The sequence below is a fragment of the Buceros rhinoceros genome, unplaced genomic scaffold, assembly GCF_000710305.1.
Source record: "Buceros rhinoceros silvestris isolate BGI_N320 unplaced genomic scaffold, ASM71030v1 scaffold36606, whole genome shotgun sequence".
NCBI classification, from domain to species: domain Eukaryota; kingdom Metazoa; phylum Chordata; class Aves; order Bucerotiformes; family Bucerotidae; genus Buceros; species Buceros rhinoceros.
In genome coordinates, this window is record NW_010417645.1 from 76,261 (window position 1) to 95,332 (window position 19,072).

General features: G+C 43.6%; 1 protein-coding gene across 1 annotated transcript in view; it reads left to right on the forward strand.

Moving 5' to 3' along the window:
• The window catches only part of SORBS1 (sorbin and SH3 domain containing 1), a 66,537-nt gene that overhangs the window by 39,434 nt on the left and 8,031 nt on the right, over positions 1-19,072 (forward strand). Inside the window, exons 15-22 of the mRNA XM_010138248.1 lie at positions 481-582; positions 1,911-1,960; positions 4,820-4,995; positions 8,867-8,952; positions 11,809-11,855; positions 13,065-13,179; positions 13,287-13,412; positions 14,444-14,638. Of these exons, the coding sequence (XP_010136550.1) occupies positions 481-582; positions 1,911-1,960; positions 4,820-4,995; positions 8,867-8,952; positions 11,809-11,855; positions 13,065-13,179; positions 13,287-13,412; positions 14,444-14,638 (897 nt within the window). The remainder of the gene's footprint in view (positions 1-480; positions 583-1,910; positions 1,961-4,819; positions 4,996-8,866; positions 8,953-11,808; positions 11,856-13,064; positions 13,180-13,286; positions 13,413-14,443; positions 14,639-19,072) is intronic.

The window sequence follows — 19,072 nt, forward strand, 5'->3', positions numbered from 1 at the left end:
TTTTTTTTTAATTGGGCTTGAGCTCATTAGCCTAACAATTAAGTAATTGTTAAAAAAAAAAGCTTGTTAAAAAAGCTAGTAATTTGATTTAATAAACAATTCTTCAAGCATAATCAGCAATAATTTAGAGTGGTGGGTTTGCTATCTTGACTTACAATGATAATAATACTAACAGCATATTGCATATTGTTAAAGTATCTTTTTTTTTTTACAGGTGGGTTTTATAACTTTGTGGTTTGTAGAATTAGATTCTAGCAGGCCTGTGCATCTCTTAATTTTGAATGTTAAATGCCTTAAACTATTTCCTCTGTAATGATTGAAACATGATTAATTACTAGTGAATTTCTGTGTATTGTCCATACCATCTTTGGGTTTTTTTGATTAAAAAGGCTCACTTTTTTTTTTTCAAAATTAACATTCCTTTGGTTTCCCCTAACCCTAAGCATTATTTTCCCATTCTTCTTCTCCTTCTTTAACCAGACTGATCTAGAAAAAGACCTCTACCTCTACCAGACTGAGTTAGAGGCAGATTTAGAAAAAATGGAGAAGCTTTATAAAGCGCCACATAAAAAGCCACAGAAGGTATTTCCTATTCTTTTCATGCTGCCAATCCCTGTTTCCAAACTCTCTGCTCTAATCTACTCACTGCTGGGTGATTATTAAATGAGGTTGGGATAAATAATGGTTCTCACCGTTCTGACTGCATGGCTTGCTGTGTCGCTGTCAGAAATAATAGAACGTGATGCTGAGAATCCGGCTTGAAATCCATTTCAGATACAGTGATTTCCTCTCTCTCCTGTTCCCTTTCAGTTGCCCTGTCCCCCTTTAGGGTTTTGAGTTCAGTGTCTGCAAAAAAGCCCTCTCTATTTTTCACATGAATAGGCAGCAGCAATCAGCTTAAAATTCTTGGTTGGCATCACGTCATCATCTCGTGCCTTTCAAGCGTGTTGCCATCTACCCTCCCTTCAAACAAGCCCTGCTCTCTGCTAGGAGCTCATGCCTACCCCAGATTTGGATATTACCAAGAGATTTTTGCATAGTTTTCGTTATGCTGCACCTTGCCATGGACTTCTAGGGCAGGTCACCTGCTGCTGCTGCTGTTTGAGGGTCTGCAGGACTTGAACCATGAAAAGATAAATTGGGTAACATGCCATTTTTTCTATTTTTTTCTTCTGGTCCCCGCCCCCCTCCTCCCCCAAGCTGCAGTGTTTCACCAGGACTTGAAAAAGCTGCTTTTTCAAACCCAAGATTTTCTTTTTCTTCCTACATAGGAATCCTCAGATAGATGAGGTGACACCAAATAGAACGTTTCTTCTAAAATTACCTTCAGTTTTTTTAAAAAATGTGCCTAGGAACTGTTAGATGGATTTAAAGCAAGCGGATAAGAACTGGCTTTTGCTATTGAACCTGTGCAGCTGGCATTGCTTCTCTTAAGTAAGGAAACTGAACTGAAACATTGCTTTTCTTGTTAGTGCTTTGATGTTATTTTGAACGCTGAGGAATGTATTGTGCTGCAGAACTGTAATATACTTTTAAAGCAAAGGCGGGCAGTGACTGGTTGGGGAAGAAACTTGGGGAAATAAGTACGAGCATGTGTCTGCTGGTCATGGCCTAGCTGGTTATATCTTCTTGCTTTTGGCTTTATTCACAATGACTCATTTGCAGACAAAAAATAGATGCTGCGAAAAGGCATCGGCTGTGCTAAAATCTGTCACTGCCCTGAAGGAACTCAGGAAAATTGTCGCTTTTCTGCAAAGACCTTGACAGCTTAAATTGCATTTAGACTTAATCCTCGATGTCTCCTAAAGGCTAATATTCAAACAATAAAGGGAAAATTACTTAAGCAAGCCTTTTTCTTTCTCCTCTCATGTAAGTGTGTATCAATGACTCCTTTGTTTGGACTTTTGCAGAACGCAGCAGGTCTTACTCCTCTGGAAACTTCCACAGACCATTCTTCCCAGTAAGTTTTCTGATTGCTTCTTGATGTCTCTTTACAATCTGAAGGCATGTAGGACACAGGTTTGGGTGTTGGAAATGGGTTTGCTGTATTTCTTTGCTGATGGATGTAGACAAATGCGAGAATTATACATATGCTTTAGATGAGTCAAGGTACGTTATTGGCTCTTTGATCTTCAATGGATTTTGAAATATCACAACTGATTGCATTGTCTAGATAAGAATTGCTGATTGTGTTAGGTAGTGGCTTTAAAAAGAAATAAACAGACCTTTAACTCCATTTTGATGAAGTCTGTAAATCGACTTTAACTTCATGCAAGTAACTTTATTGCATGGAATAAATATAGCTTCCTTCTGGTACACATCTGTGATAGATGGGCTCCTGTTAGATATTCCCAGTTATGCACACCAGATCATCTGTTGATGGAAGACAATTTTCTCACTTCCAGGAAGGGAACAGTGGTAGCACTAACAATATTTCTCAAAGATCTAACGTAGCACTGCGTTTCTGGAGGAATATATAATAAAGAGAATGCTCTGTCTAAGTGAGTTGTACATGGAGCTGGTTTGTTTTAAAAAAGGAACAAAACAAAAAAAAATTCAAAGTAAGGTTAGTTGAGCCCAGTTTGTTCAGAGCTCAGTTAGTTGAGCCGTACTGAGTTACTCGAGCCACGGAGCCAGCTCCTACTGCAAACCTGCTGCTCCTTGTAATTGGACTGAGGTTGTCCTAAGGTTGTCCGTAAGCATGGTGATCCCCTCTGTTAGGACAGGCATGTTCTCCACACACCCATCACGTGTGTTCACTCTAGGGCACTCTTAGAGGTCTCCTGTATTTCTTTCAACTCAGTTCGCTTCCGCCTGTGTTCATTCTGCTGGGAAACTTGCACACTGCTGCATTTTGTTGGTTGCTTCTATGACCATTTAGTTTTGTTTTGCAGGTTTGCAAAACCTTTGGTAAGGTTTTTGCCTGCAGCAGCACTGTCTATGCCCTTCCTAATGCCACCCAAAGCATGCTGGAGTGTCAGCCTCTGTGCCAGTGGAGGGGAAGCAGCCTGGATAGGCTGGGAGTGGGACACAACAGCAAGACCCAGTGGAGCTGCCCATTATTCCCTGCCCTGTCTTTAGAGAGCAGGGAGAAAAGATACCTGAGTTTATTATCTTTTTTGCAGTGTTGCTCTTCCCAGCGTTCACCTGATTCTGACCTCACAGACTGCTTTGGCCCTAATGCAGTAGTGCTTGGTGACCCTAATAAGGAAGTTATCAGTAAAGGCACTCTGCCAAATGCCTCCTCTCTCTTCCCCAGCTGTATCCCCAAAGGAGGATAATTTTAACCCTTTGCTTTTTAACAACTAGGCTAAAATGCTTTTACCTCGCAGGTGAGGAACCTTAGGGCAGTCATTATTCCCTGCAGCAACTGGCAGGGCTTCCTTGGGAACCTGACAAAGAGAGGCACTAGGGTAACCTCCATAAGACACAACAGCTTTGTAGTTACAGATCTGTTTGAGCACTGCCTAGGAAGAAAAAGTGGTGGTACTCCCTTTCTCTTTTGTGGTGCTTTTCAGGACTTCTTTATGCCAGAAAGTAGTTTATGGGACTGCATAGGACCTGTTTTTTCCTTCTTTGTGATCCAGACATTGTGTAATTCCATCTCCATAGCTAGTCCTCTGATGTGTGTGAAAGCTTTCTCTCTCCCCCATAAATATAGCATCTGTCCAAAATAAACCAATGCGTGTACAAATTTATCCTCAAGCAGGCATAACCACAAGCATTTCCACACTCACATAAATTTGAATTGCTCCTGAACATCAGGATATAAACGAGCTTTCAAAGTGTTCCCATGAATTGGAAAATGCCCTATTTTAAATTTTTTTTGAACTTTCCAGCAGTCATACTTTGGCCCCGGAACCACTTTGTGTGAGACTTCATCTTATTCTGAAGACCCTGGTTGACACAGGAACTGGTATCAGATGATCTTAGCTTTTAGGAAAACATTGTCTGCCCGTTTGCTTCTAAGTCTTTTGTATGTGGAAAGGCCATTTATACCATGGCATTGTCAGTTATTTCTTTTAGAGAGAAAACAGTGAAATCTAGAAATCAGATGTAGGGGCATATTTATGCTTAGATTCCTGATGAGGAAAGGGAGTTGTAATAAATGTCCAGTCATTAAAAGCCTAAGAAATTAAAAATGTACTAATTTTAACAGCATTTTGTTTATATACCTGCATGGTAGACCTGGTGTCCAGTATTTTTCATTCCCTGTAATGGAATCCTGAGGCAAAGCTGAGCAGGACTGTGCACATCTGGGAATTTCTTTGGCATTTACAACACTAGTGTCTGTAGCACTGTGCTACTGCTTCTCTGCATGGTCCCTCACTGGTGGCTTGAGAAATTGCTCTGGGAGTCATGAACTGTAGTGTTAACTGGGAGAACTGGCAGAGATGAACTCCTGAGCAGCTGTGCTTTGTAAGCAGAGGACAGGCATGGCTAGTGTTTAAGGAGAGAGGACTGAGAACTGGAAGGTGTTTGAGCTACTTCTACCTAGCCAATAAATTTCTTTGTGTCTGCGAAGAAATCATGCATCTGCTCTGTGACTCTGTCCCATTTGTAAAATAAAGGAGGCGTGCTTTCCTGATGCCTGTTTTCTGGGGGACTGAGCTCAGAGAGTTCCCTCAGGTGAAGAATGCTGTGGTAGTGCCAAACCTAGAACTTTATCACAGTGTATTCATTAGATTTTCATTTGGCACCAGGTCTTCATATACAGTCTATTCTGGGTTCACAAGTGTGGTTTTCTCTAGGTTTTTTGAAGGTCTCAGCAAACAGAAGTGATCCACTGGTGTCCCTCCCCTTTTTTTGTATTTTCCAGCTCCACGTATTCACCCAACTACCATGCAGTGAAGAGAGAGTCAGAAGCAGCACTGGGGGACCCCGCTGGCTTGGAGAATGAAAGGCAGATTTACAAGAGTGTGCTGGAAGGTGGAGATATCCCATTCCAGGGCCTGAGTGGTCTCAAGCGACCTTCTAGCTCTGCTTCCACAAAAGGTAGGTGGTCAGGGCATTAACCTCTTCTCCATTCTGCACAGAGTCTCAAAAGCCAGGTGACATAAGGCAAACTGCTGCAGGGTTTAGAGTCCTAGAGTCCTATTAAAGCTGGTTGAAATTTCCTCTGTCCTTCCTCTTTGCAATCCCCAGTTTTCCCTCCTTTTTTTTCTCTCAGACCACACAGGCCAATATTTATCATGACCCTTTTGTCTAATCCAGGTTCCTCTTCCCAACAGGGAGTAGCTACTTCCATCCAGCACCTTAACCACACCCCAGATCCATCCTCATGTTCTTCCTCGAGGCTGCCCAGGCTGGCCTTGCTATCCATCCACTCCCACTGCCTTGCCATGCTAGAGCTCTTCCCTGCCTTTTCTGCTCTTTCTGCTGCAGTATCTCAGCAGGCCACACCACGTCTGCTGGTCTGGCTACTTTTGCGTAGCTGGCACCATGTGTTCCACAGCCTCCTGCCTTCAAGGGTTGTCCAGGGAATGCATGGGACACTGTGAACCAGCAATGCCCTACAGGATCTGAGACAGTGAAGCAGCAGAGACTGCTGCATCTCCTTCCTTTTCCTCCCCTCATCATGGACTCTGTAGCACAAGGAAGAGCCTGACTTCCATCAGAGAGTTGTGCTGGGGATTGTATCTCTGAGCCAGCTTCAACCTAAAAATGGCTTGAGATGGAGAGAGGACTGGGGAAGGAATGCACCGGGTTTCTGAACTGCTCTCCCTAAAAGTAGTACATCACACCAAAAAGGTCTTTCTCTGCCTGTGTCTTCCAGCTGTTTTTCAGCATTATGTCAGTCCTATAGGGCAAGGAGTCAAACAGAATCTGAACAAAAAAATCTGCTCAAACAGTTACTGTTCCCCAAACTGCAATTGAACCTGAATGGTTATTTTGAGATTTGGGTCTGAACTCAAATCTGAAGCAGACCTAAGACCTGCAGTCTAAGGTGAAACTGGATTGGATCTGAATTAAAAAAAAAAAAAAATGTCCTGATCTGACTCCTTGATTATTCTTAAAGCAAATGTGGCCAACCACATTGTCTGAAGGACACGCAGCTTATTCCTAGTATGGGGAATCTCTAAGCAGGAGGCTCTTCAGCAAGGCCAGCTGATGTGGCCTGCTTGTGCTAGCACAGTCAGCTGCCGATTGTATTCTCCCTCCCAGGAATAAACTGTTTGGCAAGCACTGTGGTGAGACCGTAGTAGGTGTGATTAAAGGTTTGGTGTATTAAGCCATTTCTGCAATGTTAGTGCCTCTGCATTCTTGCTGACACCCTGATCCTGCCTGGAGTTCAGCTGCCCTTTTCCATGGTGCTGCAGCTTCTCTGGAAGCTGATGATGCTTAACACTTTTTAGGAGGGTACCTACAAAGTGCTCCAGATCTGCTTCTAGCCAAGCCTCTCATTTTAGAGATGTTAGCAGCACTTCATTTACTCCCATAGAAGTGTGGCTTGTTGTGCAGTTTCTTCCTGCTTTTCTTTATGGTTTGGTACATTGTTTCTTTAAAGTGCATTTTATGAAATCCAAGCATGTTCTTTCTCCTTTATCAACAGCTTTCTAGCTCTTAAGCTAACAGGTTGTATTTATTTTGTTCTGCATGCTTACCAGTGGATCGTAAAGGTGGGAATGCTCATATGACTGCACCCTCTTCAGTTAATAGCCAAACCTTTAACGCTAGTCATGCCGGTATGTTAGGTCACGCATGTAAACATAAGAAGCCCTTATCAGCTGCAAAAGCCTGCATTACTGAAATCCTTCCTTCTAAATTCAAACCCAAACTAGCAGCTCCGGCTGCTCTTATGCAGGACAAGAAGGGTATCTTGCTGTGTCATGAGAAAGCTCAAAGCTGCGAAAACCTTCGTAGCTCCGTTACCCTGTTTGATAATAAAAAAGCTTTCATGGTAGACATAGGGGAAAGCATAGAAAACATGTTGATGAAGTCGAAGCAGGAGTATGCCATCAAATCCAGCAGTACCGTGAGCCTGCAGGAGTATGGCACTAACTCTAGGAAAGGCTACCTGTTCCCTGCCTCCAAGAAGAGTGGGATGGAGTTCACAGTGCTGTATAAAGACATGCACCAGATCAACCGGTCCAGGATTCATTTGGGTACGGTCTCCTCCTGCAGCGTGAGGGATATTGCATCTCAGTTTGAGAATGAAGCAAAGGACGTGATGGACCATAGTCTTAGTCGAGAGGATTCAGAGCAGATCCCCAAACACACCGTTTCCTCCCGTATCAGTGCCTTTGAGCAGCTGATCCAGAGATCCCGATCAATGCCCTCACTTGACTTTTCCACTGGACAAAACAAATTCACCACTACTCTTCAGTCTAAAATTTGTCTGAGTTCTGCCTTCTCTGCAGAGTTTCTTTTGGATTTGCCAAAAGCACACCAAGAAGAGAAGGATGCTGCCAGCTTGGCAGAAAAATCCTCCCTCTCCTGCAGCAACGTGGAGGACACAGCTTCGGATGTCAGTGATGCCATTCCTATGGACACACTTTCAGCTTGCACAGATGAGATAGACCTACTCTCAAATGCATCAAATGACAGCGGCGGCAGCAGCAACCTCAATGGGCCTCAGAAGCAGAAAATCAACAGATGCAAAGGCACATGCCCAGCTTCCTACACCAGGTTCACTACCATCCGAAGGCATGAGCAGCAGCAGGCCACCAGGAACACTGATTTCAAAGGGGATGTCTATGGGGACAGACACATGCTCCCCAGAAATGTCTACCTAATGAGCCCGCTTCCCTTCCGACTGAAAAAACCCTTCCAAAATAAATCCTGCAGGACTCCACCCCCAGACTGCCTGGGGATCCTGACAGTGCCCAGCCCTGAGAACCCAGACGACCCCATACAGCTCCAGGGAAGCGTAGGAGACAAGAGTCGCTACTCCCAGCACCACCTGTGCTCCAGAAGCAGGCCTCTAGCCCCCAGGCGCCTGTCTTCCTTTGACATTGTGGAGAGGCTTAGCTACTTCCCCACCACAGGATCTAGCCGAGATAGCATCATGGGCCGGGCTGACACTCCTGACTCCTTAAACAATGGGAACCCCATTCCATATGCCCTCTGTCACAGCCTGGACACAAACAACAACCCGCAAAGTGAACTTGGGACGTACCTAGGAGGTGGCTTTTTGTGTTCTTTACCAGTGTACCCTCATCTGTTGTCTTGCTTCCTTCCTCCTCCCCTTTTCTTCCACAACCCTCGCATTTTTACTCTCCACCCTTGCATCCCCTATCTCTCTCTGGTTTTTTTCCCCCTTGTGTGTCTCATGTCTTCTGCGTGTCTTGCTGAGCATTTTTGTTCAGGACTTGTTAACAGCTGCACTTCTGAGAAACGATTTCTGCTGCCTTTCTAATCACGTAGGGTTCGGTTTGTCTCTCAAGCAACTTCGGGGATGCAAGAATCTCAACATGAGATATGTCTAGTCCTATATAATTTGCACACATGGGAATATAAAACAAACCGAGATGATTTGCTTTAAGGAGAAGTTTCTCAAGGTCTAGTTGTGTGAGTGTGTGCACGCACGTGTGTGTGTGTATTAAATTTTTCTCAACAGTAAAATACAGTCATACTTCGGCTGTGACTCTTCTCTTCACAAAGTCCTTCTATGTCTTTATTTTCCCGTCCTGTTATTTTCTCCCTGTTTTTGGATCTTTGTTCACAAGTATAGCCCAAAAGGGAAAGAAATTTAAATGGATAAATTATTGATATCTGATTGGCAATTTGGTCAACGGCAATTGAGAATCTTTACTGCCCTAATGGAAACAAGTTGTTTAAAAACATATCTTTTTTTTTTTTTCCTTTCTGGTGATGCTAGATAAACCCATCTGTATTTTAACTTACTTATGTTGTTTCAAAGTAGATTCAGAATCACCAAGGCATTTTGCACCAGTTGATTACATGGAAACTCCAGAAGAAATTATCCGCAGACGGCATGATGATAAAGAGGTAATGCCCTCCTTTAATGCCTAATAAGAGTCTAGCAGCTCCACTGATTTAATGTATAATGTGTAGTCCTATTTAGCTTTTGTTTAGAATGAATCTGATAATTCTTACTGATTGCACAAGATTATCTACGAGGGCTTTAAAGAATGTCAGAAGGCTGGAGATGTATGTGAGATGTGGTACAACACGCCAATACTCGCAGATAAAGATGAAATGGTTATTCTGTAAGTGAATTAAGGTTTTGTTGTTCTCCAAGCAAGCCGCTTGAGTCAGTATTAATCAAACTGGTGAGAACAGTGTTGTTCTTGTGGGGATCCTCTGGTTTTGAATGTCAAATGTAAGATACTTTAAGATACAAGAAAGTATGAGGTCTTCCCCAGTGCAAAGCAGATATCATTTTGGTGTCTCAAGTTGTTGATGACAGAATGCAGCAGTCCTTTTTGACATGGCTGGGCAACACTGAAACAAGGCAAAATAACAGAAAAGCCACATAGACTTTTCACCGCTGACTGTATTCAAGCTGAGTTAAAGATGTTATAAAGTGATTGCTCTTTAGGAAGCTGGGATTAATTTTCACTGTGGGGTGGGAAGTTATATTTTTAGTGTTAACTTTCTGAATTCAAATATTGTTTATGTGTGCTTTGAAATGTACAAGAATGCACATTTCCATTAGTGTGCCAGAAACTTCAGAAGTCCAAATTCATTCTTTGGGGCTTATTTACTTTATTTTTAAAAGTGTATTACATGAGCCCAAAGGAATATGGGAGAACCTGATACCTGAGGGTGGTTAGGCACTCTCCCAAGCTCCTTACAAAGCTCAGGGGAGTTTGGTGTCTCAGAACTTATCTGTCGGGCTGATCAAGGTCTCTTGGAAGTCAGTGAGAGAAACTCCTTGTTGGTTGATGGGGATTTGGTTCAGCCCTCTGCATTATCATCAGTCTTCTTAGAATCAACCAGAACCTGGCCAAAACTTAGGAAAAATTCCTCACTGACTTCCATCAGCTTTGGATTAGATCCTCTGTATGAGCTGGATTTCAGTTATGCCATATTGGTGATGTACTTTCTGTGCTTGCAAAATCAGGAAGGTTTTGTGTGGTTAGTAGGATCAGTATTTTATGTTGAACTGTAAAATCCCAGCTATTTGCTGGGACCTCAGAAGTTTTGTTTAAGTTACATTTATGGCAACTTTTGAATGCCTTTAACTAGATGATTTACTGCCCATTTTATGCAATTTTATGGCAGAAACTTTTAGAGGACCAGAGACGGCTTAAACGTGAGCAAGAAGAAGCTGATATTGCAGCTAGAAGGCACACAGGGGTTATTCCAACGCACCATCAGTTTATCACTAATGAGCGATTTGGGGACCTCCTAAATGTAGACGATACAGCAAAGAGGAAATCTGGGTCAGAGGTCTGTTTTAGTTACCGCAGTCTGCTGCTTGACCCAAAGCAATATTTGCCTCTCACAATGTTGTGCTTTAGGCCGACATTAGCTCTTCAGAGAATGTCGTTTGTTTTTTTGTTTTTTTTCCACCTTTGCCTTTCCCATTCTGGCTTCATTTAGATCTGCTTTGACTCTTGTGCCTGGTAAATTAATTGATACCTCTATACCAAGCTGCATATGTTAAAGCATGCCTGCTGAGAATCGCTGGTGCACACCTGTGATGCATGCCTTAAATATCAGCTACTTTTAGTGAATCAAAGGCATTCTACATCTTTTGCATCATATTGCTATATTGTCTTCTTGTCTGTGCCTTACGCTTAGAAACTTCATGTCTTGTTGATCCTAGCCATGTGACTGTCTTGGTTGGGGTTTTTTTAGAACTAAATTGTTTCTTTTCCTCTTGAAAGATGCTTAAGGACCTGTAGAAACAATCGGGGAAAAGTCTCAGCACGTTTCACTGCATACGAGCTGGTGGGATTTCTGAAAGAGACAAAGGAGGTGGTAGATGGTTTTCCCAGTGAACCTAAGGCACTCTTCCCAAGGGCTAGATGCTAGTCCGGGTGTCCTGGCCAAATGCTTTTTTCTGCCTTAGGAATTGTTGCTGTGGCTCTTGACAGTGGCTCTGTTTCCCCAGAGGTGCTTCACTGCAGTGGTGGGTGAGGTGGTCACCATGTGGATAGAGGACAGTTGTCTGCCGTCTATGTAATAGTTTTGAATGCTCTGGTGCCACATGAATGTGACTACTTCTTAATTTTATGCTCTATTACCAAAATGTCCTTAAAATTGTCTGTTTATTTTCAGACAATTAGAAAGTCAGCCAAGTAAATCAAGCTTTAAAGCCTAGGCCTGCTGCAACATCCTTTTTGGCTTTATAGCCACTAAAGAATTTTTTTTAGACACGTGCTTAATTTATTCATATTTCTTCTTCACCTTTGTCTCTTTCCTACCAATTTGTACAGAGTACATGGGTCACATTGCAGGATTCAGCAGGGCCAGGTAATAATAAGAGCCACATCAAATAAAATCCTACTTTTTTTTTTCCCAGCTAGTAGAATTTGGTTTTTTCATGCACATGTCAATGAAAATTTGGTCCTGGAACCCCAATAAATGTAGTTACTGGAGCTGCTTTCATTTGACAGGGTTTGTCACGTTGAAAAGTTTACCGCTGTTAAATCCATTGTCTGTAGAGCTCTTAATTACTTTTATACAGAAGTTGGCACTTTTTGCCCTGATGGGAGAGACCCATCCAGCATATTTGGACTGTAGTACCACCTGCATATAAGCTTGTAGCAAAACACTTGCATTCGATTTCTTCCCCAGACTAATGTTAGCTGTAGAAGAGTTTGGGTGCTTTTCCTCAGAATCGGCTTGAAAACCTAATTATTATTTTAATGTGTTGATTCTTTTGATCTCTAGATGAGACCTGCTAGAGCCAAGTTTGACTTTAAAGCACAGACGCTGAAGTGAGTACAGCTTGTTACTACTGCCTTGAGTGTTCTTGCTCTGCTTTTTCCTGTAGGATGCAGCATTTATGAATTGTCATGCCATTGGGTTCACGTTTTGGGAGCGTCTTTCCAGTAGTTCAAAGAGAAGATGTACATAGTAAGGCAGGGGAAAGTAATACGAATCTTGCAGGTCGTCGTTTCTAAAGGACCTTTAGGAAAATATCTTCTTTCTCAGCGTATCGGTGTCCCATGTGATTTTTAGGGCAAACACGTATTCTTTACTGGAACAAGCAAGGGGGTGGGTGGAGCCATGGGAGAGCACTCTGGCTGATGTTCCTCCTTGCACCTTGTAAACAGGATGGCTGGGTGAGACCTTTTGGCAGCAGCTCTGTTACAGCCCTTGTGCTAGAGTCAGAAGGAGATGGGATTCCCCTGTGTGACATCCCTGGTTGTGCTCTGATTCCAACCAGATGATCCTATGATTCTGTGACCAAGAACTGCGTTAGTTAGTAGCTCATTGAGTAAATCTACTGTACAGGTGGCCAGAAGAACATAGTTGAAGGAGAACAGCAGCATCCTTTCACTGTGCTAAGCATAGTCCAAAGTCAGCAAGGGACTTAAACAGATCCCTAGCTTTAAGCATGTGGGTAGAGAATTTACTCAGGATTTTCCTGATTCAGGGTACAGAGTTGTCACTGCTCCCCTGGCATCTGTAGATTGAAATCCCAAATGTTAGCCCAAGTGAGGTCAGTGCTTGCACAACCACAGGCTGACCAGAAGTGTAATCATTGCTGGATCAATGTTGACATGGCGGGGGGGTTGCATTCCTCTAATCAGCAGAGTAACTTCCATTAAAATCTTGTCTCTCTTTGGAAGACGCTTGCGACGTGACCTGTTGCCAAACAGGAATTAAGCACTGCTCACCATATCCAACATGGAAAACAGACAGTGGTGTCTTTTGCCTGAGCTTGACCCCACTGCTGCTGGAAGGCATGTGGTTATTAGGGCCCTCATAGGCCAGCTTTTTTGACAAGATACCCAAAGAGAGAGTCCGATCACATCACAATATGAACAGGGTGATTCTCAACATGTGGCTTTCCCTTTGAGTAGAGCACAATTTGTATCAACAGGACTGATACAGACCTTCGTACCTAGGGATTAGTGGACAGTTAAAGAATGCATCTGTTCTCCAGTGAAGTTCTGATGGAGTGCTTGTGTTGTTAACAGGGAACTTCCTCTGCAAAAAGGAGATATTGTTTACATTTACAAGCAGATTGACCAGAACTGGTATGAAGGTGAACACCATGGCAGAGTTGGCATCTTCCCACGTTCATACATAGAGGTAGCAGCTTTCCTTGCAGGTGTTCTCTTTGCCCACTTCCTTTCTGCCAGTGACCAGTTTATGGGCTGTTGTTATGTGACTCATTTGATTCTGTTTGTTCATTCTAGCTCCTCCCACCAGCTGAGAAGGCTCAGCCCAAAAAGCCAGCACCATTGCAAGTATTGGAATATGGAGACGCTATTGCTAAGTTCAACTTCAATGGGGATACCCAAGTGGAAATGTCCTTCAGAAAGGTAGGACTTTTGTTGTGCTGATGAATCGAATACAGGCAAATGTTGAGGTTTTTTAACACCAGTAACTTGCAATTTCCAACTGAAAGCCTCAGTAAGATGAAGTCTGTGTTCAGGAAGGACTCTCTCTCGTCACTCCATAGTCATTATGTCGGGCATTGGAGTGAGAGTGTTGCAGGTAGGCTGAATCAAGAAGTGACAACTGCTTCCTTAGGGCTAGCTGAGAAGATACTCGCAGTGTAAGTACCAGAAGCCTGGCTTTGCAAGGCAAATTAGGTATTTGGTGACATGTCTTCAGTCTGAGACTCTCCAGTGGAGATGCACACAGTCATATGAGAATAGTGATATAGAAAAGAAGAAACTGGGTTCACCTTCCTTTGTACCACACGCCAAATCATCGAGCACAGACAAGCGAGGTTCTGTAGTATGAAAGCCACTGGCTAGATGCGACTGCAGAGTGAAGGGATAGGAATGGGTTCAGAGCAAAGTCAGCCATATTTAGATTAAGTAGCAGCACTTCTCCATCTCAACCAGTTTTCTGTTTTGATGCTTAGATTAGATTTTGTCTGTCTTCTTTTTTAATTATACATGAAGTTGGAGCTTGCAGTTTATATTCAAGATCTGGAAGTAACTTCATTTGTCAGCAAAACAGGAGGAACATAGACAGACCTAGTTTAAACTGCATACTCCCTGTAGACCTCATGCCCCTGAAAGTCTTGTGGTCAGCCTGAAACTGCCGCTTTCCATTTTTTTTTTTTTCAAACTGACTTTAGCAAGTAGAGCTTTAAAAATTTGAGCATATCAGTCTCCAGACAGCCCAAGTCAGCCTCAGAAGACGTGCCTTTTCCTCTTTCTCTGAACTGAAAAAGATCATTCTCACCCAGAGGTTAGGGTTAGAACCAAGTAACTGGGAAATGAGGGATGCTGAGAGACACTGACTGTTTTTAGTCAGCTGCTCCAAGATTAAAAATGTAATCTGCTTTGGAATGATGAAATATATTAAAGTCAGACTACATTACTGTTCCTTCCCATAGGGTGAAAGGATCACATTGATTCGACGAGTGGATGAGAATTGGTATGAAGGAAAAATCTCTGGCACCAATCGTCAAGGAATCTTCCCCGTCACTTACGTGGAGGTGCTCAAACGACCAGTGGTCAAGAATGCTGTTGACTATCCTGACCCACCAGTGTCCCTCTCCCCTAACCGCAGCATGACAGCTTCACCACAGGTATTTGGACTAGATGCAGCCAGTTACAACACCTTGCAGAACAGGGGGATGTTGCCGTTGCTGTGCAAGAAGCAATGGCTGAAGAAACCTGTAGCTAAGACTAGTGTTTTGTGCAGTAAAAGCCATGTGCTCCCTGCAGTATGTTGCAGCTGCAGGAAAGGATGATGTTTCATTCACCAGAAAGGTTAATGAATGGGTCATTTGGGGGTTTGGAGACTCAGCTTTTCATCTCTGATTTGTAGCTTGAATTCAGGCCAGGTTGAAAGGGCTACAGTTCACAGCCTTCTGGATAAATTTCACTGCCAGAGATGGAATGAATTGGTGATCCAGCTCCTCCTGAGTGCATGGCTACACTTCATAGACCTCCACTGTGATGAGTGAATTTTTTATTATGAATATTAAAAGGGCATCACAGACTGTTATAGTCTGTAGGAGTCATTAAGCTGATGACAATCAGCTTGAACCAAGCCATGTACTAACTCCTAGTTGTTCCAACTCACAAACAGTGTTTTGGGAAACAGAGTCAGAAGAGTGGCTTTTATTATTTGAAATTAGTGCTAAGTGAACTCAGGTTTTAAGAACAGGCCAGTCTGGGATCTTCCATGAATATTAGATTCATGATGAACCATACTGTGGTTCAAACCAGGAATCAATATTGCAGCAGGTAATTGTATGGCGATCCCAGAATGTTTGCCATGGGGAACGTATCAGGGAGGCAGCGAGTCTCTAAATCCCTTTGTTTTGCTCTCTTCCTGCAAATACTCATGCTTGAAGGTCAGCATACATGTTAGCGTTGCAGCCATGAGGCTCTGGTGCATCCTCCTCTCACCCACGGGACCAAAGCACAGTCATTCTGAGGTCAAGACTGCAAGGAACAGAAGCGGACAACTAGGATTGGGAAGAAGGGATGGACGGGACGGGATGCATGGGAAAGGCTGCTATTGCTCATGCCTGATGTCTGAATCTTCACTAAAAAAAGCGTTTTTATTCTCAGCCACTGAGTGGAGAGACTTGTTGCTTGTTTGGGGTTCCCTGTCAAGGTGGACCTCAGCTAAGCTTTTCTGTTTGAGCTTGGCAGTCTCTCCACAGCTGTGGCCTGTCTGCCACCAGCTTTCTGCAAGTTTCTCCCTTTGATGGAAGTGATTGTATCCACCCTTTCTTGGCTTCCTTTGCTATTCTTTTGATTCCTTCCATAGTAAAACAATTCCCTCCCTTACTTTTTTGCCTAAGTTGGCAGAGGACTGAGAAACATTCTGATAAGTGCTAATGTGGCTGATCTCACTGAATGTTGCTGATGGTAATAGCTAAGAGCAGAACTTGGTTGTGTGTTCTGCCTTTATAAACATAGGACCTAATTTAATTGCTGAAAGACCAAACAGCCACAGCAGGCTTTTTTGATCCGTTTCTTCTCCACAGCTTCAGCAATGCAAGTTTCTTGAGGAGCGCGCATTGCTCATGCTAGAGATGGATAAAGTTAAAATTCATTGCAGCAGTGAATTCTGACTGGGTCTGCAATATGAGTTTCTGGGGTCCCCGCTACTGCTGCCAGGCCAGTCCAATACTGCCTGCTGCCATCACAGGTGGTGACTTCACCTGCTTCCTGGGGGACTTACGGCATGTGGTATGAAGTCTAAGGTCTTCCACAAGATGATTTGTGTCTGGGATCCTGGCAAAGGCTGGAGAAGTGTATTAGCAGCATAGGTACAGACCGGACTCCGTGGATGGTATAGTTGTGGGCAGCATGCTCTCCACCTGTCCGTGGAAAATTTATGCACCGTGCTTGGTCACAGATCTGCTCCTCTCCACACTTGCTCTCTCTCCTTTTACTTTGGCTCGGTTGATTTGCATTTTCTTTTTCTGGGTTTTTTTGTTTGTTTGTTTTGTTCATTTCTTTCTTTTTCTCTCCTGCTTTTGTCTCCTTCAAGTCTCCCAGCTCTGAGCTGCTCCATACACCAACTCCTCCACCCTTGCCTTTCGCACGCCGCACCTTATCTCCAGAGGTGCAGGCAGTCACATCTGAGTGGATTGCTCTGACAGTGGGAGTGTCTCCTAGCACCACTCCTGCCATAACTCCTCTGTTGCCTCCTCCGCCTGAAGCCTCACTCTCTCACACTGACCATCTCTCGCCTTCTGCTGCAGCCAGCCCTTCCCCCTCAGTCAGCCTCCACCATTCTCATCTCTCTGGCTCCTCGACTCCTAGGTCCATTAAATCCCCATTACCCTCTTACTCATCCAGACCTCAGTCCTCTGCTCGCAGTTTCTGTCAGGCCACTCTACAAAGTGAAGAAAAGTTTGTTGGCTCCCCTTCTTCCAGCACAAGCTACTCTAACTCCCCTCGCTGGGCAGTGGAGAGCCCCGAAAGCATCCTTGCAGAGCAGCGTGACACCACTGGCAGCCAAGCCTGGCTCCAAAAGACTAGAGAGGGCAGCAGCAACCCTGAGCAGGATTCTCATGCTGTTCCCAAGATCTCTGTGGAGCGGTGCCTGAAACCATCCCAACTAGACATGCGTGTGAGCCCAGAAAAGAGACCTGTGGGTGCCTCTGAGGACAACCAGTTGTGTCAGGAATTAATGGCTATTGTGCAGGGAGGGAAAACGGAGAAAAGAGGCGTGAGAAAAGGTGATCTGGGAAAGTTTCAAAGCGGGGAAAAGAAGGTACTACTGCATGTCTGTGTGCTGCTCTGAATTGCTGATTTTAACTGGTGTGTTGAGGTTTGTGCTGCTCTGTTGGCCAGACAGAGACATATCATTTTGATGCCACATACCATTTTGATGATCCTAAGACCTTCTTCCAGGGGTTACCCACTGGCATTTGCTAGAGAGCAGATCAGAAATTTTTACAAGAGGGCTCAGGAGCAGTGTGGTGAAAAAAGCAGATGATAGCACAGGACTGACTCAACTGGTCACGTCTAATGAGGTGTTTGTCCTGGATAGTGGCTATTACCATATGTCAGAGGAAAGTATCACAAAAGTCTCATGACCATATACCTTCTACTGTGTAGAATACAGGCAATTCCTCGCTATTCAGAGATTCTCCAGTGTGCAATGGATCATCTTTGGTTACAGGATTTATTTGTTCCTCCTAAGGCCAAGGACTGAAAAACTTTGTAAATGTCAGCCTGGCTCCTGGAATCACAAAATCTGCCCCCTGTTGATCCTGGAGCCTGTGGATTAGTGAACCTTGGTCTGGGATGTGCATGAGTCAGGGAGGCTTGATTGTTATCTGTGTTTTGAGTAGAATTTGCTACCTTTGCATTTCTGAACTGATGTGAAAAGGTCTGGCCACAAATGACAATTAGACCTAGTGATACTCTTCCACAAGAATTTTTAGGTGTATGTTACAATGAGAGGGAACATAGGGAAAGGCTCCAGCGGCTTCTACAACAAATCTTCTGCTCAGGAGATCTGCCTTGCTTTGTAGCTCTCAGCTGGCTTGGGGTCCATTGTGGGCTACAGCCAGCCCAAATACATTACAGCATCGCCCACGCTACCTTGTATAAGAGGGGAAGTTGGGAGAGCTCAAAATCATAGCTGTCTTGGATGCCTTGTGATAGCCTCCACGGCATACCCCATCTAGTCAGCATTAAATAATGAGGAACTGGGGTTTCTCAGATGACACATTTCACACTGGGAAATCTTATGACAAATTATTTTCTGCTTGAATCATAACCATAAGCATATTGAAAGCTTTGTAAAGACTGTGCTGTTTACCATCTGGATATATTTTTAGTGGCATATTTTACAAGCATAACCTGCATGTTAAAAACAGAATGAGGTGGTCGATTCAGACAAACCAACTGGAAACTGCACTTGCCCTTGCATGGAGTTATGTTTGCTGTGTGTGCATCAAGTTTACTGGATAGTAGATGCTCTTATCACTAGCAGTGATTGTGATAAGAGAGTGTGTGCCAAGCTGACCAATTTTTTTTTTTCTTCAAAAGACTGCAGACTCAAAAGCATTCTCTTCATCTGCTCCTCTCTCTTCCTCTGCCCTCTCTTCCTCTACTGTCACAACACAGCTACCTCCCAGACTTACACGCAGAGTCAGTAAGCCACAGGTAATCATCTTTGCTGATTGCTCTTCTGTTACTTAGAGTTGTTTCCATGACATACCGTTTTGCTGTCATACGCTTGTTTAGCCATCCGTTGATTGCACAGGTGAGATATTTCTCCTGTCATTTAGGTCAGATTTTTAAAATTTTTATAAAAATCATTTAAAATTACTTCTAGACTGTGCAGAAGGGCGGGTATGGGCAAAATCTTCAGCTGGTGCAAATCCACTTAGCTCAAATATGGGTTTCTGCCAGTTTGTACCAGCTGAGATCCGATTTTCTGTTCCTCCAAAGGATTAACCCAGGGCTTATTCAGTTCTGACCCTGAGTTCATACAGCTCGATTGCATTATAAGGCAGTATCAATGGCCTTGTAAGCAGGAA